The sequence below is a fragment of the Rhineura floridana genome, chromosome 4 (genome assembly GCF_030035675.1).
Source record: "Rhineura floridana isolate rRhiFlo1 chromosome 4, rRhiFlo1.hap2, whole genome shotgun sequence".
Classification (NCBI taxonomy): domain Eukaryota; kingdom Metazoa; phylum Chordata; class Lepidosauria; order Squamata; family Rhineuridae; genus Rhineura; species Rhineura floridana.
In genome coordinates, this window is record NC_084483.1 from 76,002,820 (window position 1) to 76,030,299 (window position 27,480).

The following is a 27,480-nucleotide window of genomic DNA, read 5'->3' on the forward strand; positions in this document are numbered from 1 at the left end:
AGCCTGCTAAGAGGCTAGCAGCCTGTGTTTCCGTAGTGGCCACAATGTAGAGGAGCTCCATCCTCCACTGCCAGAACGAAAATTCAGGATACTAGACCTTTAGCAGGTTAGTAAAAAAGAAAATAACCTTCTACTAAACAGCCTGGCAGAGGAGGGTCATTGCTGAGGGATGAGCTCCCTTTTTCCAAGATAAGCACAGAAACCAAGTAGACAGGTGCAGGAGAAATTGAGAGATCAGACAACCACTCACCAGCATGGAATTCTATGCATTTGCCTCAATAGAATTCCTGATCATCTATGGCTATCAAACATGCTAGTGCCTAAAGGGGGAGGAGCCATAGCTGAGTGATAAAGCATCTGCTTTGCATGTGAAAGGTCCAAAGATCAAGCCCTGGAATCTCCAGGTATTGCTCGGAATGTCCACTGCCTGAATCCCTGGAGAGCTACTGCCAATCAGCGTGGACAATACGGAGCTAGATGGACCAGAGGTCTGACTCTGTTGTATAAGGCAACTTCCTATGTTCCTAAATGCAAGACTGGGTTTTAAAGCAGCAACATTCTGCCAACAATTTCCTTTTATATTTAACTCTCCTAATACAAATTCTCTCAAGTCTGTCTGTCTGTCTATCTATCTAATCTAGTATGTGCCTTTAGTGACCTCACTGATGTTGATGGGCATCTGTAGGGATTCATATGTAATAAGTAATTTAAGCATATCCCTTAAAATGTAGTTGTAAGTGGATGGACAACCTTTTAAGTAGGAGAAGGGCTTCTTTAGCTTAAGTAATTTCCCCCACTGTAGTTCTTCTTTAAAAATAACTTTATTGAGAATCACAGTTATTTACATGTATCGAACAGTAAGCAAATGAAATTCTAGGCCAAAGAAAAGGCCCAACAACTACAGTGACATGGCAACTGGGGTAACATATTTTCCCCATTATTAAACTAATCACCGTTATCTTTGTCACCAGACAAAGGGACTTAAGACATCATAAACACCATCAACTAATGATAAACTCTCTGAACACTAAATTGTGGCCTTGTACTTTCAGTTTTCTAACGATGAAAAATAAAACATTCTATTCTGCAAAAAAGTCCTGTTTTTCTTATTCCTTGATGACTTGGATTTGATGTGTACATTCTCCACAGTGGTATTTTCCTAAAGTTTACTGTACCATAGATCCTATTATTCTTCCACAGTTGAATAAGTCTGGCTATAAATAACATGAATCTAATCAGGTCCTTAAATACTACAATCCCATCCTCTTAAGTAACAATGAAAGCAGCATTAACGTTGTTGTTTTAACAGTTTTCCCAGCTATGGTATTCATCTCCTTGAGTATCTTATCCCCAAAACTCACTATCCATGGACACTCCCATCACAGATGAATGTTAAGTGCCCTGCTGGCCACAACCTCTTCAAACCTTCTCCAAAGGTCTGGGAACATTGTTCATAGCATATGTATTAATTTCAACTGTGTATAATACCATCTGTGGGTTGTTTTTAATCTATTTTTTCTGATATACGCAGAAACAGATTGTAGCAATTTCATTTTCCAGATGCTATCCCATTGACTAAGTGGAATTTCCTCCCCTATATCTCTACCCTAAACCACCCTAAGGCAGGCAATCTTTCCTAAGGAATCTTCTGTTAATGCACAGTTAAAGCCCCTGAGTCATCTTCTTTGCCCCAAAGAGCACAGCTCTTGCTGCCTCAGAAGGTGTAACAACCCTTGCTGCTTTCTCCCAAATCTCCTTGTTAGAAATGAAATAACTAATCTAATGGACCAAGTCAGTTGACTTGGACACTGGCTAATCTGTCCCTCATTTGTTCTTCTGCGAATAGGAAATGTTGTGTCTCTTTGTCTGCACTGTAGGTGAATGGATGATTTAATATGGGAACCAGGTGGGGACCTATTTGGGATTCATTTGGATCTCTTCCATACCAAATGTGCACTGTGTGAATATACTGCAGAGTTTTGCAGATACAGTTTTTATGCTTTTGTTTGAAGTTTGTATACTTTCTAAAAATATGTTTTTGTTTTTATCTGACCAGGAATTAAATAGCTTTAATTACTTGGACCTATATAAACTTGCTGACCTATTTAACCTCACTTTGCTGGAAAAGGCGGTAGTTGACTTTTTAGTGAAACACCTCTCTGAGCTACAGAAGAGCCACCCTGAAGAAGTCCTGGCGCTACCCTACTGCCTCCTCCGAGAGGTCTTGAAGAGTGACCGACTCACGTCACTGAGTGAAGAACAAATCTGGCAGGTAAAGAGCAAAGATAATTGGAGCATGTGCTAAACTGGATGAGAAATAGGCATTACAGAGAACAAAATGATTAGGAACAAACCATGTATGCTGAGGAAACAATAGAAGAAAAGTATTGGCATGCAATCTGACTGCAGCTGTGCACTGAGGGATCACTACAGGGAAAAATAGAATCCTATCACTGAGAATTGTGTGGGGTCACCAACTTTCTGAACTAGGCTAAAGTGGCAATATTCTCTGCCTGCAAGCTGGAATTTTTTTAGTAGGAACATCCAGAGTGTCTAGACACGAGGAGCTCTTAGCTCTTGCTAGGTGCCTTGGCGGTATCATAAGCAGAACCACTTAACTATTGGCAAAGGGGTGACTATACAAAGAAGAATGTTTTGGCACATAGTGGACATGCTGGAGTTCATCCTCATCATGCTAAACGGTGCTTTAATGAGAAATCCAAACTGGGCCAGGTTGAAGGGCTACTTGTGTAAACTGCTTGTAGCAAGGGGGTGATTGGTGTCCAGGGTCTTGGTCTGGGTGCTTTATTGTTGTTTTGAAGGAACTGAATAATGAGTATTTTTTTCAGAGTGGTGAGCATAAAATTCATGCCTCCAGGAGAACAATTTAACCATGTCCCAGTGAGGCAAATGCTATGCTATATTTTCATAAAATGTGTCACTGTTCCTGTATTGAAGGACAAAAACATAGGGTGTTTTTTATTGTTTGGAAAAGCCCAGTGAAGAAAAGTGTGTCTTTCCTATTGCTCTTACACTTGGAGCTAGTACTGTGTTTAGCAGTGGTTAAATGTGCTGCTTTCTAAGTGGCAGCAAACTGTACGCTGACCACTTTAGGTTTTATCATAATTGCCTCTCTAACGGTTACTAATGCCGTTATGTAGAATATTTAAGCTATTTTACTGCTGTGGGCAAAAATATATATATTTCATTCCTGGTCTTCCAGAATGAATTAAGACACACATAAATATTTGCCAATTCAAGCTTTCAATGGGCAATAAGAAACTGTTTTTGCTTTATCTTAGTAAATAAGTAATTCTCTCATAGTCAACCCAGTAGAGGAAAATCAAATCAGTCCTGCTCTGTTGCCTCAAGTGTAGTTAAGTTCATCATTTTTGCTAAGGTTATACTGGTAATGCAATATACCATGGAAGAATCTAATATTCAGCCCAGGGTGAAGATTGGGTATGCCAGAGGATTAGTGTCAGGGTGCTTTATAGAAGTGAAACTTGATATACAGGCTGGAGACAGAGCTGCAGAATCTCATTAGATTGCTGAATTGTTCATTACTGAGCACTCTCCCTTTAATAAAGTGCTCATTGACTTTGACAAATCCCCATCCCGTGTCTTAAAGGACAACAACAGAGCAAGAGGTACCAGGGAGGGAAGAAGAAATTGTCCCAAATTGGGAGGGGGGGGGAAAGATAGGTATTAAGAAAGCTTATTAGGAATATTACTGTTTGGTTACTATAGCACATTAATCAGTGTGACACTGGCAATGCCATATGCAGCCATGTTGTGTATGTACATGCACAGGAATAACTCTGCTTTAGTATTCCCCCCCAAGGCATCATCCACTGTTTGAGCTTCCAATAAGCATCGACCACAAATTTAATGGTGTCTCTTCTCCTTTCTTTTCCCAAGGGCAGGACCCCTGGAGTGGATAGCAATATTGCCTAGGCATAAATAATTCCTCCACTGTGTCACTAAAATGATGACTCACAGCCAATGTATATTCAGCTTTAGGTAGTTGGAAGAAAAATATTTATCTGACTTTTTGGATACTAGTGAGGCCTGACTACTCACAGTAGTTATTGCAACTAACCAGTGAGTTGTGGGTAAACAGCCTTTCAGTATATACTTCTGCATTTTCTTGTTGCTGTGAAATATGCCCTTGTTGCAAGTAGTGATGATAATTAATAAACACTTTTGAAAAGTTCAAGTAAACCCTTTAAACCAAATGCTTTGGGTGTATTTGAATAAATGAGAATGCTAAATGCATTTTATTGATTATATTATATTTGCTTCTAATGAAAATATTAAGGCTGCAGTCCTTGGCAACCATGGGGTAAAAGCCAGTCTATTGTGATTTATTTGGTTGAGTAAGTCTGTAACCTGGGGGACCCATTTAAGGAGGATGGGAGTGGACACTTGTTGCTTTCTCTGCTACCTCCCACTCCCAGTATTTAAGGCCACGTGTGGTCATTACTTCATGGCACCTATATCTGGTGTTATGAGGTATAATGAAAAATGCTACATCAATTACATTGGTTACTGATTTTGTTTTCATACTACTTGATACCTTTTTAAAGTCCTAATATGGTCCTAGGCTATATTCTTTAAGGACCATCTTCACCCATACAAACTTATCAGAGTCTTAAAATCAGCTTCAGAGCCCCTGGTGTTTGGTCCATCTTTAGAGGACATCTGCTTGGTACACTATGTATCACGCCTGGGGGCTTCATGACAGTGATACTGCACTTAGAAATTCTCTTTACACTTTAAACAGCTGTTGAAGACCTTTTTTATTTTGAAAGGCATATTATGTTTTTTTCCTGGTTCACTAACAATAGGCAAACTCTCTTATGTTGATTTTACTGCTGATATATTTTTATTAGTTCTGTTTTAGTGTGGGCTATTTGTGTGCATGTGTGGGATATTAATAACTAAATAAATAAAATTAAAAGTAACCACATGGAAGTGATCTTAAAATTCACAGTTTTTTTGTAAAATAAAAATAAAATTTAATTATTAATATATGCATGACCAGGCCTTTGGGTCTTACTGTGAATCCCCATATGAAAAGCATTTCGCAAAACCTAAAATGACCCCCACTCCCAAAAAACTCCATTGCCACCTGTGGTGAGATCATCACAACCTGGCCTCTACTGAGAAGGGGTGATATATAAATAATAATATAATGGTGGTGGTGATGGTGACATACACATACATTTGGCTTTTTCTAATGATGTGATGCTCATTTAGGCACTTCTGTATGTTGTGCATCAATGTAGTGGCATCTGGTATATTGCCACTGAAGCAGCAGTAATAGTCAGGACTGTTGTGACAGATCATAGGTCTAGCACAAGTTGGCTTCCCCCCCTCTTCCTACCGACTTGCATCAGTAAGATTCCTAATCCACACACTGATCAAGCACAAACAAGACAGATTTGTTTCACTTAAGAAATGAAGAGCATGCCCCTGAGTCTGAGCATGTCTGGCATGTTTTTTACTTATCACTGAGTATCCACTAGTATCCTAGTATCCTGAGTATCCTAGGCGAGGAGACAGGGCAGACAGAATGTCATCACTTTAGACTTGTGCTGCTGTCTCTCCCTTCCTCTCTCTGCTTAAAAACAAATTATTGCCTTTTGTGGAATAGACACTTGCATAAGATCTCATTGTCATTTGGGAGCATATTTTAGCTGAATCCTTTGCATGAGCCTCTCTCTTATTTTTATTTATTTATTATTTGATTTATATCCCACCCTTCCTCCCTGCAGGAGCCCAGGGCGACAAACAGAAACACTAAAAACACTTTAAAACATCATAAAAAGACCTTAAAATACATTAAAACAAAACAGCGTTAAAAACATTGTTAAAAAGCTTTAAAAACATCTTTTTTTAAAAAAAGTTAAAAACATATTATTAAAGAAAACATATTAAAAGCAATTCTAACACAGATGCAGACTGAGATAGGTCTCAACTTAAAACTCTCTTAAAGCTTCAACTGCTAGCCTGGCTCTCACTGACTTTCTCTTGCTCATTCTGTCTCCCTCAGTTATTTGTCCTGTGGCATTGTGCCAGTCTTTCCTCCCTCTCTTCATCCTGTGTTGCTGGAAATGCCAAACTCTAGGCTAATAACCTGGTGCCATGGGTTTCAACCATCCGTAGTACCTTGAGGAATGCTGCTTTGTACCTGGCAGAAGCCTAGGTGGCAAAAGCTGTTCCTCTTGTAATTTGGGAGTTACATTTGGGTGGTTCTGTAAGGACAAGAAGCTCCTTCTGCATTGGGGGAATGATACCATATCTGACGATATTATGTCCACAGCTCTTGCTAATATTACAGCCTTATTTTTAAATGAATATCAATTGTATCACTCGTAAAAACAGGAGTGAGAGAAATCATAATACATGGAGCAAACAGCACAGGAAGCATATAAGGGTGGAGGTCTGAGGCAGTACTGTAGTCTGTGGTAGAAGAGAATAGAGGCAGCAGGACTATCTCTGAATGTGTGTAGTTCATGTTGACAGATAGAATCCATCCTTTGTTTTAAACAAGTTATCTTTCACCTCTCAGGGAAGGAAACAGCTATTGGTGAGGGGACAGTTGAGCAGACAGATACCCTAGTACAAGGCACAATTACTTTGGGAACTTCAGGGGGAGATTATTACATAGAGCCAAGGATTTGAGTTAAGTGTTATCTTGGACTCAAATTCTTAATGTTAGGTTTGGTTGCAGCTTGAACTTAGTTATCAAATGTATTTTAAACTTACAAACATTTGTGCAATGAGCTAATTTTGATGCAGTGTTCTGTTTTGATGCAGTGTTCTGACTTTAGTAAATCACCCCACAAGCCCCCACACATGAGCAATACACAATGCTGAAAACAATTAGGGGGAGCTAAGCCCAACTGGAAATGGACTGGGGGACTAAACTGAGTTGAAATCAATGGGTTTTAAGCACATTGATTTCAGTGGGATTTAGACACACCTAATTTCTCTGGTGCTTGGACAGCTTGCACTCTGTCTTCTTTGGTCAATAGCGGACTGGGATACATGCATATATGTAGTCCTTCTGAGCCTTTTCTACACTGATTTAATGTGCATTATTTCCTTCTTAGCATTATGGACTATTAAATTTTATTTATTAAATGTATATCCCACCCTTCATCTCAAGGGAGCCCAGGATGACATTGCTGTCCTCCTTTACCTTGTGGCAATAAGTTGTTGCTTCAGTAAAAAGATAGGTTTATGTTAAACTGCAGTTTTATATTGTGATACTTTGGAGCCCTGCCCCTTGTTTTCATTATTTAATGTCTATCATCTTCATGACTACTGTGAGCAATAAAGGAATTTTTGGAGTGCACTAGCCCCCTACAGAAACATTCCCCCACCTAATTTATCCTGGGTCTGGAATACCACATAAATGTTTTATATGAGCTTATGGTATAGAAATGAATACATAAGAATAAACAAGTTAAAAGTTTGAAATGTGTTTGAAATGAAACTGAAAATGAGAACAGCTGTTGGTTCTCTGGCACCAAAATTTAGGTAATCATTTTGGTTAAATAGCCAGCATATATCAATTTCAAAATTTAAGCCCAGAATCCAAGGCTTGGATCTATATATATAATAATAATAAAATAAAATTTTATTTGTTAGTCGCCTATCTGTCCGAGCTAACGGACACTCTAGGCGACATACAATAATACAAAATACAATATACAAATCAATATACAAACAACAAGCCACAATCATCAATTAATCTAAAACCATCCTTCAATTAATACATCATAAAACTAGTCCACCCCAGAAATCCCATAGGCCTGCCTGAATAGCCAGGTTTTTAAGGCTCGGCGAAAACCCATCAGGGAGGAGGCATGAAATCTAATGTGCGCAGGTCTGCATCTCCTTTCTGATGCATCTCTTTGTGTCATTGAACACCATTCCAGAATGTCCATTAAAAGCCTTGGTATGACCTTGGACCAATTGCTATCTATGTAACCCAGGATGGGCAGACTTCAGGCTTGTCAGATGACTTTAATTTTTGCTGGAATCCCAAGATCTCCTATGCAGAGCCAGGTGCAAAAGTCACAGTTAGAACAGGGTGTCTCTGGACATATTCCGAGCCTTGGCATTTCTTTTGGGTACTAGAATGCAACTGAGCTCACAGTCTTTTCGCATAATAATCCATTCCTGGTTAGCTTTCTTCATTCCAGCAGCCTAAATTAGATTGGAAATTTTATTTTGTTGTTGCTATTGTTAAAAAAAGAAGCCAGAGACCCTTAGAGATCTGTTGGAAGTCATCCAGAGATCTACCAGTATTTCCTCTGTCCTAATGTCTTACAACATTGAGGGACAAAATGAGGGGAAGAAGTACATTTTCTACTTTGAGGAGAAAAGGCCGGATATACATGTAGCATGGAAATAAGTACAATTCATCTGACAAGCCTCAGAGTCGTATAATGTCTTTCTGAAAAATATGTTTGGTCCTGTGGCATTGGCTGCAATCCTAAATCTATTTACTTTGACGTAAATCCCACTAAAATCAATGGAACTTACTTCTGAGGAGATATGCCTGCAGTTGGATAAAACTTGGGCTATCTTTTTTTAAACTGTGGGAAAACTCATTCTTTAAAAGGTGACTCAGATGAGCTCTTGAATTGACTAACTTCTGTTAATTTCTGTTATGACTCCTTGTCTCACCTTGTAAAACTATTTTTCCCCCTCTGCACTTTACATCTCCCCATATGTGTGTCATGGTAAACGTCAGAAATTCTGTTAATGTTTATCTGTGCTGGTCATTCTTAAGATTTCAAGAGACCAGTAGGAAATGTTGAGTTTCTATATATATATAGTTGGAAATCACAAGCCTAGCATAGCAACTTTGATTGATGGCAACATTTGACACTAGGTTTTCCTGCTGACCATCCATTTTATAATTGCTGACTTTTTTCCTCTCCATAGATCACTGTATATATGACACTGAAGAAGTGGAGGGGAAAAGTTAGTGAGCAAATTGGAAAGAAGTATTTAAGAGAATCTGAATGTTGGAGCAATACTGGAGACTAGGAGAAGAATTCGGAAAGCTAGACTCTTAAAGTAGGCTTGTTAATTTGTGAGCCACTCTGAAACTGGATATTGATGGGGAAAAACTCTGGCAATATTAACTGTAGATAACAGAGGATATCAAATAAAAGTGTGTGTGTGTGAGCGTGCATGTGTAGTTAGGCTTTACACTTTGTGGCTCGTGCAGTACAAACTATTTTGTTATGAACTTGGGCTCTAATAGAGAAGGGAGGTTGCAGCCCAAGGGAGGAAAAACACATTTGTGCCAAACGGAAAGTTCTACAAAACAGCCTTAGTAATCATCTATCTGCCAAGACCTTGAGGAAAAGAGAACCCAAATTGGCTGCTGCAACCTGCTGATCAGGAAATGCATGAATGTTCATGCAGTTACCATTACTGGCTCTAATCTCCTGTGGTGCTGAGCTGTAGTCCTTGCCTTGGCAGCTCATAATGTGCTTCAACTGTACAACTGCAATCGAATATCTTATTATGTAGCTATTGAAATGGAGTAGACAAGAAGAAAGGGTAGTCTTATAATAAACTGTTCATTTATAACATTTTGCATCCTGCCCTTTCTTCAAGGAGCTTGACGCACCATTTTAGCCTCACAATAAGTCTATGGGGTAGGTCAGGCTGAGAAATAGTGACTTGCCAAAGGCTGCCCAATGCGCATTCATAGCCAAGTAGTAGTTTGCACAGGAGTTCACTCCCCCAGCCAAACATGCAATACGTTTTAGTCATTTAAAAAAAACCTGGCTCTTGCAGGTGTCATTAACCTGTGTACCAACCCTCAAAAGCCACAAATGAGAACTTGTTAAGGGACTGCAGAAAGACAATGACTAGAAAAGGAGGGATTTCCCTTTAACTGGCGTGCTGATGGCAGTCTGAGCAATTAGGTCCAGGTGGAGGTCCTTCATCTGCTCTGATGTTTGTGTCTGGCTCCTCTGGACCCAAAATTCATGAATTGTTAATCTGCCCCTGGAGAGTTTACGTGTTCTCTGGATGTTGCAAGTTACTCGCCTGTATGGGATGATTATTCTTCCTCCCCCTTTTAAAATTTAATTTATTTTTTAAAAGCAGCAGGATGGCACTACACATGAATACAGCCAAGTACAGCATTAATAATTCCTGCAAACCAGATGTGAAAAGTAGGAATGTTCAGTTCTGCAAAAATCCTCTCGATCTTGCATGCAGAGGGCCCCATGTTCCATCCCTGGCATCTCCACGTAGGGCTGGGAGGGGCTGTCTGAAATCCTGGAGAGCTGCTGCTAAGTCAGTGTAGCCAATACTTGCCTAGATAGACCAATGGTCTGATGTGGTATGAGGCAGCTTTCTATGTTCCTATGTACAAACGGGTCTCATACTGCAGTCCAGTGCTGACAATTTTTCCATTGCTAATCCGTTTTTCAGCCATTGCAATATACTAGAGGTGGTTGATTCAGTTTTCTGCCTGATCAGCCTGTTTCCAGTTCTTCACAATCTCGATCCTGGCTGCTGCCATTGTGAAGCCAATCAAAGACCTGTGGAAAACCCCAACCGTTTCCTCCTCCCATATGTTTAACAATATCAGTACTGGGGACATGATAATACCCTGTTTTGTTATTTTTATCATTCCTAAAAAAAAATGGTTTCCCAGTATTTATGCATCTTCCCACATTGGCAGACCATGTGAATTGAATATAAGTGCTTCGTTGTTCACAACCTTTCTAGCAGTTGTTATTCCCTGTGCTTCAGTGTCGGCCAGCGTGAGTGGTGGCAAAAAACATTTATGAACCCATTTTAAGGAATTTTCTTGGATTGCCACTGAGATAGAATGAAAAGGTTCCCCAGGAACTGGTGGGATAGTTGGAGAATTCTACAGACAATTTAAAGACCTGCTGGAATGGAATTTGGGATAATAATTTTTAACATGTCCAGATGAATGTTAATTTTACCAAAATACACAATACTATTAACTATTGATTTCACTGTGTGTGAGAATTAATACTTTTGTAAGGTATGTAATTTAAATAATATTCTGATCTTTAATCACAGATTCCAGAGGTAGTTAAAATATAAAGATCAATATAAAATCACTATTTAAAAAAGTATAGCAACCAAAAATGCATTTCAAAATTAGCAAACAGCATCAAGGTATATTTAAAGCTGACAGGACAAGCAGCATTTTCTGTTTCTCTGTGAAGCTCAAAAGAAAGGAGCAGGGGAAGAAATACTATACACAAGGGGCCATGATGAGAAGATTCTTGTTGCTCCAGAAGTTGGGAGTACTTTGAGCAGGACGTCTGAATAAGATCATGCAGGTACATAGAAACACACTGCTTTTCAAGATAGACAGTCTGTGAACTGAAACAGGAAACATCTATTGAATACTTCTACAGACAAGAACCTGCACGTGTCCTAGAAATCACAGGGAGTTCTTGCTTGAACTGAGGGCCTTGTTTATTGAGTGAAAGAAACTCTATAACCCGTAAAGCACATCAACACTTGGTGTGTGTGTGTTTACAAATTGTTTTCTTTCCTCTCCTTTTTATTTTCTGGCAGCAGTACCTCATGCTGCACCAGTGCCTGCTTCTCAATTTCTCTCTGAAATTTCATAGGTGACTTCTTAGGGAAAAACAAAAGTGGGGGGAAAGTATTTATAGAGCAGCTATTTTTAATTCTGCAATTGTATTCTTGTATGTCTCTCTCAAGCACCACTTCTTAAAATCACAAGGTATGAACTTTTTAAAACTTCTCATATTGTGTCCTCAAAGGTGACAGCACCAATAAAGTCTGCAGAGATTGGTCTGTGCTGTGTTGCTCCCAGGCAGAATCTCGCAGTTTTTTTAACACTAGCAAAAAGTGAGAATGTGCGTTGGAGTAGCTGTACTGCTCACTTGTTGTGTGTTCCCATTCATTGACCTTTTACTTTTATGCCTATTAAAAATTAAAGTCTTTGCCCCTTAGCATGAGGTGTGCTTGATTGTTGGCATGCAAATAGGTCTGATATTAATGTCATGGTTGGTGTAGTTGGCTGCTGATGCAACAAAGATATCTATTTTGCTTGTGGTGTTCCTAGTAGGAAGAAGCACCTAGGGAGTTGTCTTCTTGGTGAAGAGCTGCAGTTTCCCCAAGCAGTATATCTTGATATAGGCAGGAGAAGCAATATCAGAAAGTTGAGATTAAGGGGATGGAAACAAATGGTTCAGGAGGAGATGGTGAACAGACACTTGCACACATGTAAAACATGATTAATATAGAAGATTCTGCTATACCAAATTAAGGAAACAGTGATGGATGCTGAGGAGGACATCAGGTCCTCAGTACCCATTACACAGCTCTTCCTAGAGACCTCCTTTGGACCAATTCACACTCTACCCAGCAATGTACAGCAGGTGATTACTGCAAGCCGTTTAAGAATTGAGTATATGAGATGAGAGTAAGGACTATTTCACAAAAGATAATTTGCTCTGATGCTCTCCAGTTTTTACAGCTATTTATTACGGCTGCTACATCTATTCTTTCAATAGTTAGAACACTTTTGGTTATAGAAATGCCCTTTTGTATACAGTACTACAGTAATTTCCACTGGGTGCAATCTAGTCACAGTTGAACATCTTTAAATCCCACTGGTTTCAATAGGGGGAGAGGGAAGTACATGGTGTTGTCCATGGAAATCTCAATGGGACTTAAAATATGTTTAACTTTGATTGAACTATGCACACCTTATAATAGCTTCATTGCATTAACACTCCTGTCAGAACTATTGAGTCTGAGGGCACATTGATATGGTATAGCTACTATTAAAATTGTTTGGATATAAAAGGACACAAAAAGATAGGTTCAATTTATTGGCTGTGTACAAAATGAATATGAAATTATGGGATGTGGAGATCTTTTGAATTAGCTTCAGCTTTCTCCTTATGCTTGCCCTTCTTTGGATACAAACGATACAAATTAATCTCTGCTGCTAAGGCTTCTTTTGTTTTGCTGCATTGACCTGAATACTGATATACTGTAGAGGTGTATGATTGGCCAGGTATCTGACGAAGCTCAAGAACACAAAGTAAAGGGTCTTGCTGCTTGCCACTTGAAAAACCTACTCTGTTCAGCAGTGCAAAAAGCGTTTCTTTAATTTATGTTTTTCATGCTTTTATTTCAATAGCTACTGGAATCTCAGGATATCTTGTTAGAATTATGCAGAGCTGTGTAAGAGACTTTAGGTGTTAAGGCTCTGGAGTGATTTAGGCATAACTGGAATATTTTGGTCCTCTTTTTAAAATAATTAGTTCTAGTTTGACTTTTTAAAGCTGGTAACACATGCAAAGACAACGTAAGCAATTATTGCTTGCTATCAGCTATTATAGTAAGCAAATCTGTAAATCTTGGACTGGCTGCAGCCCAACCAAAAGCTTACATACTAAATATGTTGAATGCAGTAATCGACTTCTTACTGGATTTGATGAGTAATCTTTGCCTTGATTTCTCCCAAAGAGGGAAAGCAGGATGAAAGCGGCAGCCTTGAAAACTGGGTATGGCAATAGTTTGGTGAGAAAATATTTAGAAGAGATTTTTGCCCATCAATTATTGCTGATGTCATTCCATGCCTCCCCCCCAAAAAAACCCATCTCCTGTCTCTGTGAATGATGTTAGCTGTAATAAACTGTCCTGCTAATCAAACAGTACGGAAAGGTGAGGTCATTGAAAATCTTCAGTCATTTTGTACCTTTTCAAGAGTGAATTTTGTCAAAATTATGCTGAATACACACTTAAAGGCTCCACTTAGATGAAGGGGGTGGGAGAAATCCTACCTGTGTTTTATAACTCTGCACTGTCAGAACTCATAATAAGTCAAATATTCTTTCTGAGGTACTCATAAGGGAGGGGGGAAAACCTGTAAATTTAAGAGTAATTTCAGATTGTAAATGAAAAAGAGAGGCACGACTGTTCATTTGCACCAATCATGCCTTCCTTTCATCTGCTCTGATTAGGCCTGGTGCAGTTTCATCAAACTACTCCATCACTGAGCTGTCACTCCAGCCGTCTGTTGATTGAAAACAATCAGGGCTCTGATGGCACAATTATTCTGACCCCTTAACTAGAGGCTGCTGTGATAATGAAAGGTTGATTATGATAGTTTGTGCCTCTTTCAGTTTGCCAAGAAGGTTAATTTGGGCATCAGACGGATGTTTAATGGGCGCTTGCTGGCTACACTGAGGTAAATGAGAACGTGCAGCCTTCGATATTGCATGGATATAGTTTGGCTGTCAATCATTGTCATTTTGAGTTTGTGCCTTGCACTCAGGAAATCGCATTTTATTTTTTCGTTGGGATTTAATTTATTCTGTGCCCTGAGGAAGTTCTTTCACTCTGTGACCTTCGCTTTAGCTTTCTCTGCCTTTTTTTATATTTTTGCTTCCCTTCTTCCCCTCAGATTATGCTCAAAGGCACAACAGATCGAGGAGAACACTCCTTTTAATTTTCTCTTTACCTTAGCATGTTGTTTATCACCTGGGTCTAACTTAGTAATTTTTTTTAAGTTGTAGAATAAGAATGTAGAAAATTATTATGCAGCATATTTACTTCAAGAGCAGCATGTCTCATAGGATGTTGTTGAAGCTGAGTGTGTACACTCTGTCTCTCTCACACGCTTTTAAAAAATAGAAGGTAATATAGAAACGCCAGCTGAGAGGCCAAACAAGATGGTATGGTATCTGTCTTCACACATTGCACCCATGGTTTGGCATATGTTGCTGACCCTTGTCATTGCTTATAATACTGTACAATATGGGTAATGTGGTATAATGTGTTAATCACAAAGGAACCTGGCCTTGTTCACAAAATAGGATGCAGGTGACTTTCAACTTGATTAGTAGGTATGTCTTTCATAATAACTGCTCTGCTACACATAATTCCAGTCTGGAACCAACTGAACAAGTTAGTTGCACTTTAGTCCCATTGATTTCAGTGGGACTAAAGTCATGACTAGGTTGTTCCATTGACTTCAGTGGGAACGGAGTTCTACTTAGTCTGGAACCCATTGCCTTTATAGCCTCTAGATGATCATACGATACATCTCATGGCTGATATTTTCATATAAGTGCACTCTTAATACTGCATGCAAATGTTGAAGATACTCTAATCTGTCACTTTTTACTACCTCTTTTTCTGTTGTTAGCTATTCCAAGAAGTAATCATGTCTAGCTCATCATGGCAAATAGTAATGATTCCAAACATTTTTGCTTCTCCAATCCTTTGTGTTTCTCACAAAACATTCTAGTTTTCACTTTCCTGATACTAGATATGTGTAGTTTAGTTCATTGTCTTTAGTGAGTACTCTGTGTATGCATGCACAAGACTTTTGCACACAGGCCATGACAACTGAGAACAGGATGTACCTGCACAAACTAAGACCTATAGAGCTTTGGAACACAGCCACAGTCTTTGTTGTCCGTATTGCTTTAACAGATTGGTTTCTGATATGATCTATGTTTCTTAGTCATTACAAAAAGCTCCAGATTTACTATGTATTGTCACCATTAATGCAAGGTGGCTGTCCCCTGCATGTTCACATTGAGTTACAAGCCAACAGCCCTGTTACCTTACATATATTCTACAGATAGTCATAATTATTTTATGAAAGATGAAGGAATGTTTTTCTGTATGCAGCAGATGAAATTTGGGAGTATAATTTGTTGTTGATAAGGTAATGCAAATATACAGTACTTTTAGGAGTGCAAGCAGTTTCACACTGAATTGTGGCTAATGCAGGTAATTGATTTTTTATTTGTCTTTTTTCTTTCCTTCTAGCTAGCTGTAAGGTGGTTAGAACACAATTGTCGTTTTCAATACGTGGATGAACTTCTCCAGCATGTTCGATTTGGGCTTATGGACATGGATACTTTGCATACAGTAGCCCTCTCTCACCCTCTTGTCCAAGCTAGTGAAACTGCAACAGCGCTTATCAACGAGGCCTTGGTGTATCACCAGAGTATCTATGCACAGCCAGTTTGGCAGACCCGAAGGACAAAACCTCGCTTCCAGTCGGACACTCTTTATATCATTGGTGGGAAAAAACGGGAGATATGCAAAGTTAAAGAACTCCGATACTTCAATCCTGTAGACCAGGAGAATGTTTATATAGCGGGGATTGCAAACTGGAGTGAATTGGCTCCCATGACGGTAGGAAGAAGCCACCACTGTGTTGCTGTAATGGGAGATTTCCTTTTTGTAGCAGGTGGTGAAGTAGAGCATGCTACTGGCCGCACTTGTGCAGTTCGGACTGCTTGTAGATATGACCCTCGTAATAATTCTTGGGCTGAAATAGGTCCAATGAAGAACTGCCGGGAACATTTTGTGTTGGGAGCTGTGGATGAATACCTCTATGCAGTAGGAGGCAGAAATGAACTGCGTCAGGTTTTGCCTACAGTTGAGCGCTACTGCCCCAAGAAGAACAAATGGACTTTTGTTCAGTCCTTTGACAGATCCCTTTCCTGTCATGCAGGATATGTTGTGGATGGTCTTCTTTGGATATCAGGTAGAAAAGTTTCATGCAATGACAAAGTATTGTCAGAATCGGTTTTAGGGAAGATGTCTGGGAAATGATGGACCTAGCTTTCGTTCACTGTAGATCAAGGTTTAAGAAACCAAGTTAAGATGGAAAGAGGAGCGGGAGAGTTAGTATAATGCTTATGAGCCTTAAGTATTAAACACCAAGGAAACGAGTAGCAGAGGGAAATAGTACAGCTAAAGAAAGGGAGACAAGGTGCTGTGCAGATATATAAAATTTAAAAGAACAATTACAATTGAAATAAAAGAAACAGCTCAGGTTTTTTTAAGAAAAAGCTTTATATTTTAGGTAGGTAGAAAATGAATGTATACTTAGATCCCTGATGCAAATAGGTTTACAGTGCAAGTGTTTCTATACAGTTAATGGGTTCAGCAGAAGAATGATGGCAATGAGTGGCACTGGGAAAGAGAATAAATTGAAGTAGAATGAGAAAGTAGGTAACAACAAAGTGAACTAAAAACATACTCGTACTGGGAAGAAAAGTGAACCTAGGAATAGGAGTACCATTTTCCAAAAGTGAGAATGTTTTATACATTATTCTAAGTATTTAACAGAAATGGAATATGGAACTGATGCCCATGTCCATAAAGTTGGTTGATTTTACATTTGGAGTTGGGGTGATACTCTTGGTGTGGCTGTCTTGTGTGGAATTTTTCAGGCCTCCTTAGTTATGCACCTGTTGATTATCACCTGACTGGTAATTTTGAGGTTTTATTGAATGCTAAATTTTGCAGGTCCTGCTAAGCATTTGATTTGGTTTGGTTGCAAAGAGCTGCCCACTTTTCATACTTTAAATATGAAGTTTTCAAGAAAATAGTCCTGAAATGCACCTGGACCATTCTGGTTTCATGTTTAATGATCTATTTCTGAATGAGGAAATACAATATGAGCTATAATACCTAACACTTGAAAGGAAAAAAAATACTCTAGCCCTGATCAATATATTTTCCAGGAGTCAGTTTTTCCTTCTCTCACTGCTGTCTTTACACTTTGGCAAGCTGTCTAAAGGCAGCAAGTTCCATTGTTAACCTGTTATTTGCTTCTCTTAATCTAACGTTCCACCCAAGGTTGGGGGGGGAGTGTGAGTGTGAGTGTGAGTGTGAGTGTGTGTGTGTGTGTGTGTGTGTGTGTGTGTGAGAGAGAGAGAGAGAGAGAGAGAATTCTTTAGATGAAGTCAATGGGACTAAATTGGCTTAAATCCAAGTATGTCAAGTTAGCTCATTCTGGTATAATTAAATTGAAGAATTTTCCAAGTCTCCTGAAGCTTCTGCAGCATCAGTAGTCACTCTACACTGCTTGTATACCAACAGAACAACCTCTTTGTTCTTTAAACAGCACTGTGTTACCTGACACAAATGTTGGTATTATACAGCCACAAGAGTGACTGTATACTATAGCCAGCACGGATTTTTCACATTCCGCAATATTAAATTGAAAATACCCCCATGCCATTCTGCTACTTCCCACAAGCCCATTTCAAAACAAAACCTTACAAAACCTATAGTCCTGAACTTAGAAACTCTTTCTGAATAGCTCTCGTAAGTTTTCATGGCGATACACACAACCGTCAGAATTCAAAGTGTAAAACGAGGGAGAGAAATCCAGGCCCCTCTTGGACTTTTTTCTCTCAGTGGTCTCATAATTTGTTGAAATTAATTAAAAATCAGCCATGTTCACAGAGTACTGTAATCCTGTTAATGACCTTGCCCCAATATCTGACCTTCATCTTCTGCAGTTTCAAAGTTAAAAAAAAATGCCTGGCTGATTTTTAATTCATTTAAGAAATTTAACATTGAAGTAGTTTCTAATGCCGGGCATGCTCAGTAAGAACCATTTGTCAGAGTTCTAAAAGCCAGACGCTCAGCTGCTTGGCTTGGCTAATCAGGGTGCTACACCCATGCCTGACCTTTATTTCACTTTAGACAGTCATGGCTTCTCCCAAAGATTCCTGGGAAGTGTAGTTTGTGAAGGGTGCTGAGTGTTGTTAGGAGACTCCTATTCCCCTGACAGAGCTCCAGTGGCCAGAGTGGTTTAACAAACAGCCCCTCTTCTGGAGATTATAACTCTCTGAGGAGAATAGGGCGTCTCCTAGCAACTCTCAGCACCCTTCACTAACTACACTTCCCAGGATTCTTTGGGGGAAGCCATGAATGTCTAGTGTGGATGTGGCCAGGGACAGCTTTGGTTTAAATTTGGGTGGGAGGCTACATGTGTCTGCTGTAGAATAAAAAGGTGGGGAAAACCTTGAAAAACAATGGATACTGTTCACAGTGTTTTCCTTTTGGAAAGGAGAGGGGCTTCCCTTCTGCCCAGTGCCCAGACACCCAATCTCCTCCCCTTTCCCACACTCTTCCTTCCTCCCCCTCCCTGCCCCTCCCTCGAGTCAGTTTCACCTATCCTAAGTATGATTGTACAGAAGTAAATCCCATTGAACTCAAAAAGCATGTTAATGATCAAACCTGCTTCCCCCCTCCTATCCCCTCCCTTTTCCCCCTTCCTTCCCCTTCCTTTGCTTCTCCCTCCCCCTCCTCCTCCCTTCCTCTTTCCCTGTCCCCTCCCCCTCCTCTGTCAGTTTTACCTATTCTAAGCATGATTACATGGAAGTAAATCCCATTGAACTCAATAAGCATGCAAATGATCAGACCTGCTTTTCTCCCCCCCTCTCCTTCCCCCTTCCTTCTCTCTTCTTCCTCCTCTCCCCTCTTCCTTCTTCCTCCTCCTCCTCTGGCCACTCCAGCCCTCCCTTCCTTCACCTTCTCCTCCCCCCTGGTCAGTTTCACCTATCCTAAGCATGATTGCATGGGAGTAAATCCCACTGAACTCAATAAGCATGCAAATGATCAAACCTGCCCTGCCCTCCCCTCCTCCTCCCGCCTGCTCCCACCCCCTCTTCCCCTCTCTTTCTGTTTCTATGAATATGTGAAGTACAGTAACACTTTGCAAAATTTCCACTAAAAAAAGCTACAAAAATAATTTTGGAATAACTCCAGTGGACATGAGGAGTGTCTCAGTTTGCACAAGATAAAACAGTGGGAGGTGAAATATATTCTAGCAAAATTCTAGGTGTGCTCTATGTTTTTAATTGACCATGCTCACTTTTCCTTAAGTGGAATGGTTTACGCATAGCAGACTGAATACATGCATCTTGGGCAAGCCAAGTTTGTTTTTTTCAGCTAGATTCATTGCTTAAGTAGCGACATATAGTAATCAGTCTCATTTTACATCAAACTGCAATTTCAGATTCAACTGTTAATGCACCCTAACTGGAGTTTTGAAACACAAAAGTCTGTCTTCACCATAATATGACATTGACCAATAAATAGGCTTTGAAATTAATAAAAATAAATTTGACACAGATTTCTAGGATGAATAAAAGAATTATAATTTTTTAGGTTAGATTCTCTGTAGAAACAGTAATAACACAGGAAAGAAGCACAGTGAGAGGAACACCAACAAACATATATCAAAAATATAATTCTCCATCTCTGGAGATGGCAGGTGTTGCCACCACTCACCATATGCTCAGAGGCACACATTACCAAATTCTTCCAAGCTACACAGCAAGTGGATTGGACTGTGAAAGACCAGCCCAAATTGTGTTTGCATGTTTACAACTTTGTAGGACAGTAGAACATCCAAGAGAGGAGGTCAGGTCTCCTGCTCCCCTGGTACATTCACTATAGCTGCCCAATTTCCATGCTTTTAAAAGTTTGATAGAAATATCTGTTGGCTACAGGTACATTCTTAAATCACAAGGGTTTTTTTGCCCATTAGTGAATATAATTTTAGTGGAATTTATAGTTGTTATAGCTGGATGATGTGTGTCAATGCCATATAGATTTGGCTGTGGCAGGATCTACTTACCCCCAAATAATCAATAGATTATTATCTCATGAAATTCTAGGTCCAAGCAGGTCTTTCTGATTCATTTTCTTTGGTCTTTGTTGCATTTAAGCACAACCTTTTTGCCAAAACACTCAAGCTTTACATTTTATAATGTTGCCTTACAGTCTGAGAGACATGAGACAAAAGGAGAAAGGTAATACTAAGAATGTAAGCACAACCATTCTGTATTGGACCAAAGGTCCATCAGGTCCAATAACTCATTTCATAAGTGGTTAGCCAGATGTGCTTCAAGGGAACCCATGAGCATGATATGAAAGGACCCTCTCCTTACTGCTGCTCTCCATCAGCTGGCAGGCAGTGATATCCTTGAAGTTCCTTTCCAGTATCTTGCTAATAGACATACCGGAAATGATAATTCTGTTCCTCATATTTGGTCAGAGGAGCAGTTTTTAAGAATATATTTGTGGTTGAGACCATGAGCACACATACCTCTCCTCACTTACTCACATCATGCAATAAGGGGAACAGGCACAATATCTGAGCCATAGAGAATTGTAACAGTTTCACCATGGAGATATAGGACTGACACATTGGATTCACTCCGCATGGTAGGCTGCCTTATACTTAACAACAGCTAACAACGCCTAACAACGGCTGAGTTTTGCTTATTATATGGGATCCAGACATGTTCCCTCAAAGAAATCCCTTTTTCATCCATGAAGAGATCACATTTTCCCAGGCCTCATCCTGCAATGGGAAAATGTTCTTTTTTTGACACCTAGCTGGGGTTGTGGGAATTTTGGAAGTTGTGGGACAGAGTAACATTCCAGTGCCTGTCATGTCACTAATGGCTAGCAACACATCTGTTCTCTCTTCCCCATAACTTCTCCCTTGCCATCTCATGAACCATTTTGTGAAATTGCCAAGAGAAGGCTTTCATGAGTGGATCTTTCAGCTCAAGTTATTGTTAATTTTATTTTTAGTTTATTATTACATTTATATCCCACCTTTCCTCCAACGAGCACAAAATAGTGTTCATAGTCTTCCCTTCCCCAACTTATTCTCACAACAACCCTGTGAGGTGGGTTAGGTAGAGACAGTGATTGGCTCAAGGTCATCCAGTGAGCTTCATGGCTGAGTGGGAATTTGAATCCTAGTCCTAGTCCAGCACTCTCACCACTCTATCACATTTTGGAAACAGATTACGGGCAGTGTGTTTCTGACTGTGGGATGCGACAACAGAGCATGGGCATTCTTGCAAGCTTCCCCAGCATGAAGCTGGCCAGTACTGAGGACAGAATGTGGGACTAGATGAACCATGGCCTGATCTAGAAAAGCTCTTCATTACATTCTTATCCTCTCCTGCACAAAGCTTCTCTGCCCATCATCCTCTCTTCAGTCTGCTCTATGGTGCTAGCGCAAGTGGAGCACTAGATACCATATCCTTTTTAGCTGTACAATGCACAGTTCATGAACTTTTTTTTAAAAAAAAACATAGGTATGAAAGACTTTCCACATGAAATTAGACAACTGCTGCTGACATTTTCATAAAATATAAATGAAAGGACATCCATTAAAATCAGCACAAGATAAGTCTAAAAATGGGCAACATAACGCGCCTTCCACACATAACTTGGTTGCTTTGAGGAAGTTTACGGTAATCAAATAATAATGGTTAAGGTTTAATGGCATTCAGAAATGAAGGAATGCCAACAACTGAAATGGGATAAGGTAACCAGCCTAATGTTTTACTTGTAGAGGCTAGGAATGAATAGCAGGGAATGGTGTGCTCTGTTAACACATTTCACGGCACCAGAGATAGGATTTTGGACTGAATAGTCTACTAATCCAACATAGTGTAGTTGTTCTTATGTAGTGCATTATTTATCCTAGTAGTTATATATAAATTCCGCCAGCAATCAGCAAGCCAACATTTTTACAATCATTTACTGATACTTTTTTTCTCCTTCTGCATTTGAAAGCATATGAGCTATTTACAGGTTGCTTGGCTTCTAAAAGACTTCATTGTAGATTTTATTTTTAAATGCGCCCGTATATCATCTCTACTGATATTATCATTCTCTCTTTCTCCTTTTGGAAAGCAGTACAGAGAAGTAAAAGCAATTGCCATTGATTGTCCCATTTTATGATGGAAAACATCACTTTTTCTGGTACCATTTAAACTTTTATTTCTCTGCTATTTTTTGAGACATTTTATTTCTATTCCTTCATTGCCTAGAGTATTCTTAAAGTGGTCGCTTGCAGGGGCGTTATGGGCTTGTTAAATTTGAATTTTGGTAGGGTTTTTTAAAAATTGAAACTTTCATTGTAGCACTTCAGAGTTAGGATAAACTTGGTTTTTGAAAATTGATGCTGATAAGAAATGGCATAGTTAATGGCAGATGAATCTATAGAAAGCTGTTAAGATGCATATTACCCTCCCCTGGGGAGAAGGTGGAGAGTGAGGGGAGACAGCAAAACGCCAATCTATAAAATGTACTTGTTGGTAAGGAAGGCATAGAATCTTCCTGCAAATGCGGTGATTGCAGGGGGCAGTGTAGCAGCATGTGGCAGCCTAACCTAAGAGCAGACAAATCAGCTTGATGGCTTTCAAAGCCAGGAATTCTTCTGGAGGCAAGGGTATTTGATCTAGAGGGGGGAGGGAAGATTAAAACATAGAAGCTGTGTTATTAATTCCAGTTCTATTTTTTTTTTTTTGGTAGTCAAATCTGTATGTAAATCCATAGCATCTCATTTGGGCATATAAATCTTTTAAAGGGCAGGAGGCAAAAGGAATGTAAGGATTTTAGGGGGGGGGGTGGGATAAAAATGAAATCTGCAGAGGAAGTGTGTCCCAGGTACAAATCAATGCATGTTGTATGCTTTCACGTAAATTTAGTTGAGGTCATTCTTGGTTGGGAGAGAAAAGCATTTTACTCTTCGATATTTTAAATTTAGTTTAAAAAATATCTCATACTTCCCCTTTAGCCAACTTGTCCTTCAGATTCTTTTCTTCCTGGACCCTGCTTTTACTAACACTGTTTCTATGTGAAAGTTTCCCTAATCACCCTTTGCTTTTGTCATAAGGATTTGCACTCTGTTGGGATATGAGGACCCAAAGAAAAGAAAGATGATCCTCTTCAGCTTCCTTGCTTTAAACTCCTCAGCCTTGAATGAGTGGCCCAAAGCAAGAAAAACACTGCCCTTCCCTGCTGGAAATTTGCAACTGCACATCCTCTTCTCTTCTGACAAAACCTGATTGTTGTTCCATGTTATCCTGCAGAGGGGGAAAATAGGAGCAGGACAGTGGTGTGTAGGGAGGAGGATTTAATGCAAGCCAATTAAAATTCCCCTCTGAAATGGCTGTTTCCCCTTTCCCCATCCCAGGAGGTAAACTGCCATTGGTAGCAAAGACCCTTTAGCTCCTGGAGTACATAGTAGGGGACGGTGATACAGGGAGAAAGGGTTAATGCCACCCCTTTCTGTGTCCCACTACTGATCACACTTCTCTGTACCTATTTTTTTAAAATGAAAATTAATATAAAACATGAGCAGCTTTTGATGTATCTCTTTTGGCCCAACGGTGGCTTTTGAGGTTATAGTGAAGTAGAAAAGCAGTTACACACAAGACTTGAGCAACCATTTTTCCAGTTTCTAATGCAATATCTTCCAGATGCCAATACATTCTGCTCTTCTTTTCACAATAACTCCCTCCCCCTTCCAGTGTTGCCCTCATTGCCAACTTGATCAAATCTCACCTATTTTAAGCCTAATCTTTATCCCATTCCCTTCTCACTCCCCTTGCATTCTAAGCATTTCTGTAAAAGTACAAAGCCCCTTTTCTCTTTTTCCTTTCCTTTCACCTTTGCCTAACTCCCTGTAACCACATTTTTAGTCTGTCATCCTCTTTGCTGTTACTTAATAACCAACTCTGGAACTTAAGTGTAGCCTTTTAAGCAATGGGATCTACTGGAAAATGGTGACATAGAAGTGTACCAAATGAACTACTAGACCTAATTTATCTCAGTGGATATTTGTGACTGATGTTGATACATGAAGAAGCTGTGGTCTTCTTAAAATTAATTTACATGCAGAAAGTAACACGTTCCCATACACACCTTGTCGGCTTTCTGCAATTGACCTTTTTCTCTCAATGTTAGAATGTTCATCAACATTCTGCAACATCACAGAAGTAGTGGAGTGGCTGGTTACAGATGATGCTGTTTTCAGCATATATCATTCTTTATTTTTATCCTGCCATTTATCCAAGTGTACACTGTCTCTCTGTCCTAATATAATATACCTCAAATTTAATCTTAGGACAGCCTTATTCTTGCCGACAGATGTCTTGCAAATATTTGTATCATAATGCAACTTATTTATTACTGCTATTCTTACTTTAACTGTAAAAGGCCTTTCTTGTTTTAATTGTTGTTCAGAGGACGGGCCTCAGCACAAGAAATAGGACTAAGTGTCCTTCATGTATGCTTCAGTCTTACAAGAGCATGAGTTATTTTGCCTAGTAGTGGTTTGAGTCAAATGAATCAATATGGGGTATATTGTTACCTAGATGAATAAGAAAGCTGGAAAGTGAAACCTGGCATAAATAATAATCTTTTTACATATACCATGGCAAAATTTACAGAATGTTTCCTGATGGTAGGTAATTTGCTTTAATGCATTCCCAACTGTGTTTAACGTTCATGTAACACTGTAAACATCTGTTACCAGGAGGAGTAACAAACACAGCACAATATCAGAACCGGCTGATGGTGTATGATCCTACACAAGTAAGTTTATGTACTACAAGTATTTATTTACACAAAGCTAATGTAAAACAAACATGCAATTAAAGGCACTGTCAAATTATTAAGCATCTCATTCCCAACTCTACCTCAGGTGAATGCATTGAGGTACAATCCTTCTCTCTATAAAACGCCAGCTGCTGTGCATTGGAGGATCCCCACAGGCCTTAAGGCAGACCTGTTTTCCCTCCCCCACCCCTTAAAAATTAATACAAGCAAGCAGCTCACCAGGACAGTCTGGAAACAGGTGGTCTGTACATGCCTTGATATCCACATCCAGCAGTTTCTGTCCCTGTATTGTAAGTTACTTGAGCTCTGAAGCTCAAGTAACTTCTGCCTTGATAAGGCTAGATGGACATACAAGAAGGGTATGCATAACTTGTATTCCACAGATTTGCACTGAGGAGAGAAACTCGGGGATTCCTCCACAGGTTGGTGCTGCATTTTTACGGTGACACAAAGATCATGACTTTTTAAATATAAATTAATAGTTGGAAGCGTAAGGGCTCCTGCTGAGATTAGAATTTTCTTCAGCCCAGCTTATTGGGATTTCTCAACCAGAAATCCTAAAATCGAACCTTGGATAACTTAAGGAAATAAGTCTACCCCAGAGCTATAGCCTCTTACACAGCCTTTCCCAACCAGTGTGCCTCCAGATGTTGGACCACAATTCCCATCAGCCTCAGCCAGCATTGCCAATGGTCAGGAAAGATGGGAGTTGTGGTCCAACAACATCTGGAGGCACACTGGTTGGGAAAGGCTGCTCTTACACTTAGAACTATTAATTTAATAATGTTTAATAAGGTGCCACAGAATGTGTAACAAGGCAGAAGCTGAGGAAATACACATTTAACTTCATGTTTGGAGGCAGTATCACTGAGCATCAGATGGTAGAAACAAGCCACAGGAATAGTTGCTGGCTTTGTGCTCTGCTGCTGAGCTTTCAGAGGTATCTTGCAGGTGACTGTTGGAAAGAGAGTGCTGTGCTAGATGGACCTTTGATCTGACCCAGAAAGGCAGTTCTTAACATCATGGACTATGCGTATGTTGCAGCACTTGGTACACCTATAAATAAGTAAACATACTTAGAAAAACAACACCTTACCCATGATACAAGCTGCAACCAGAAGATTTAAATGTGAGTGTCATAGGAATCAGCATTATAAGCGAGGTTGCATAATTTGACCATCTAGCCCAGTATTGCCTGCACTGACTGCCAGGAACTCTCCAGGATATCTCAGGCAGAGAGAGGTCTTTCCCATCACTTGATGCTTTTGAACTGGTGATGCCAAGAATCAAACCTGGGGTTCTTCTGAATACAACACAGTTGCTCTTCCACTGAGCTATGGTTCCTCTGCTAGTTTTACTTTGCCTATTCATCTTTTACCTGCCTAATTTAGGACAAGTTAAACATTATTTAGCAAGCTGAAATTCAAGCGTCAAATATATATACAGCAGAATAATATTGTCATGTCAAAAAAGAATGATTATAGGTCAGAATGATTACGGCTCATTTTCCAGGATTTTAGAAGCATGGGTAGTTTGGGGAAAATGAAATTTTACAAAGACCCACTGCATGCCCAGTGCTGAAAGTAAGTGGAACCAGATCACAAACCAGCTCTGGCTGCTGGCACCCCTCTTCTCTAGCATTTCCTCAGTGAGATCAGAAGCATTTCCTGTTGTTTTCAACTGTGATTTATTGTTGTGGCTGGACCCGGAACTGTGCTTAATCTTACCTATGGTTTAGGGAAACAAGGCAGGAGGGTAAATTAGTTTTGAACTTTGTTTTCCTAAATCGTGCTATACACTAACTACAGTTTGGGTTCAGACATAAGTAACCATGGTTAGTTAAAAGAGAAACAAGTTTCTAGTCTCCTCCTTGTGGCTGTACCAGAGAAGGACCAGAGTCCCAGACTAGTTCACATTGTGCTAAGCTACTGCATCCTAACACAGCCTATAAATGCTTTGTATAAGCATAGGGATTCTCAACTGAGTGCATGTAGAACATAGAAAAGGTAAATTCTCTGGGTAGACATGGAGTTGCGTTTGTACATACATTGCAGCTGTCACATTGTATCTGTAATCTAGAGACATCAAATAACAAGTGTCCAAAATATATTCTAGGAAAGCTGCCATTCTAAAACACAATGTCCACAGTCCAATTTAGTGTTAAGTGCCCTTAATGCCATTGAAATAATAGGAACATATGAA

At 39.6% G+C, this 27,480-nt stretch overlaps 1 protein-coding gene across 6 annotated transcripts in view; it reads left to right on the forward strand.

Annotated features, from left to right (window-relative positions):
• The window catches only part of KLHL32 (kelch like family member 32), a 95,105-nt gene that overhangs the window by 58,414 nt on the left and 9,211 nt on the right, over positions 1-27,480 (forward strand). For 2 of the 6 annotated variants that reach the window (XM_061623385.1, XM_061623384.1), the window contains 3 exons: positions 2,057-2,272; positions 15,859-16,585; positions 25,196-25,254. In XM_061623385.1, the coding sequence (XP_061479369.1) occupies positions 2,057-2,272; positions 15,859-16,585; positions 25,196-25,254 (1,002 nt within the window). Of the gene's footprint in view, positions 1-2,056; positions 2,273-3,921; positions 4,190-8,967; positions 9,140-15,858; positions 16,586-25,195; positions 25,255-27,480 lie in introns of those variants that run through there. The other 4 variants (XM_061623388.1, XM_061623389.1, XM_061623386.1 and 1 more) reach the window with 4 other exon arrangements.